Here is an 890-nt window from a genome sequence, read left to right on the forward strand (position 1 = left end):
CTCCCCGCCTCCTTCTTCCTCCCCCCCCCCCCCCCCAAAAAAAAAACCCCCCCCCCCGGCTGTTTCATACCCATTTCCCCCCCCCCCCCCCCCCCCGCCCCACCCTCCCACCCACAGGCGAAATAGCACATGTCTTCGAGCGACGCCGCCACAAAGCAGCGCGCCCGTGCCAGAGACCCGACCCCCGCCTCCGACAGCTCCCCCGATACGAAGAAGCCGCGCTCCTCCGGCCCCCCTGCCACCAGCACCATGCCCAGTGCTCCGACTCCTCCGTCCCCCCCGACGGCGGACCACCACCCCAATGAGGACGAGCTGACTGCCCGGTATTACCGCGATGATGTGCGAGCGATTTGGCCGAGCGGCCGCGCCGTGCACCGGGCCCGCTCTTTTCTCCCCTCCCAGCCATGTGCCCGTCTTCGCTCCGCCAGCTGACACTTCTGCCCACCTGCCTGTCCATGCGCGCGCCCATGTGCCGCCCCCCTGCCCATGAAGGAGAGCAACTGGTACAAGCGCTCCAACGACTATTGGGATGCCGTTGAGCCGACGGTTGACGGCATGCTCGGTGGCTTCGCGGTTCTCTGTCCGGAGGACTCACGCACCAGCCTGGAATTCCTCAAGACCATGACCGACCGCGGACTCATCAACACCAAGCTGGTCCTGGGTATGGTCCCGCTATCTTGCCATGCATGCTGACATCCTGCCGCCAGACAACTTACCCCTGTCCTCAGACTGCGGCGCCGGCATTGGACGCGTGTCGGACAAGGTCTTGCTCAAGGTCTTCGACCAGTCGGATCTTTTGGAGCCCTGCACCGCCTTCGTAGACCAGGCCAAGCGGTGTGTCGCGCTTTCTTCCGCCCTTCGTAGCTGGGGTCTGGCCGGGGGGAGGGGGG

The 890-nt window shown here is 66.1% G+C and overlaps 1 protein-coding gene across 1 annotated transcript; it reads left to right on the forward strand.

Moving 5' to 3' along the window:
• Positions 1–129: 129 nt before the first annotated feature.
• H696_06356 (hypothetical protein) lies at positions 130–834 on the forward strand (the record flags this gene model as incomplete). The annotated part of the gene is made up of 3 exons (XM_009500096.1): positions 130–339; positions 493–661; positions 729–834. Coding segments are annotated over 3 exons (483 nt in total), but the record flags the coding sequence as incomplete, so codon positions are not given.
• Between the last annotated feature and the right edge of the window lie 56 nt (positions 835–890).

Source organism: Fonticula alba, assembly GCF_000388065.1.
Source record: "Fonticula alba strain ATCC 38817 unplaced genomic scaffold supercont2.144, whole genome shotgun sequence".
NCBI classification, from domain to species: Eukaryota; order Rotosphaerida; family Fonticulaceae; genus Fonticula; species Fonticula alba.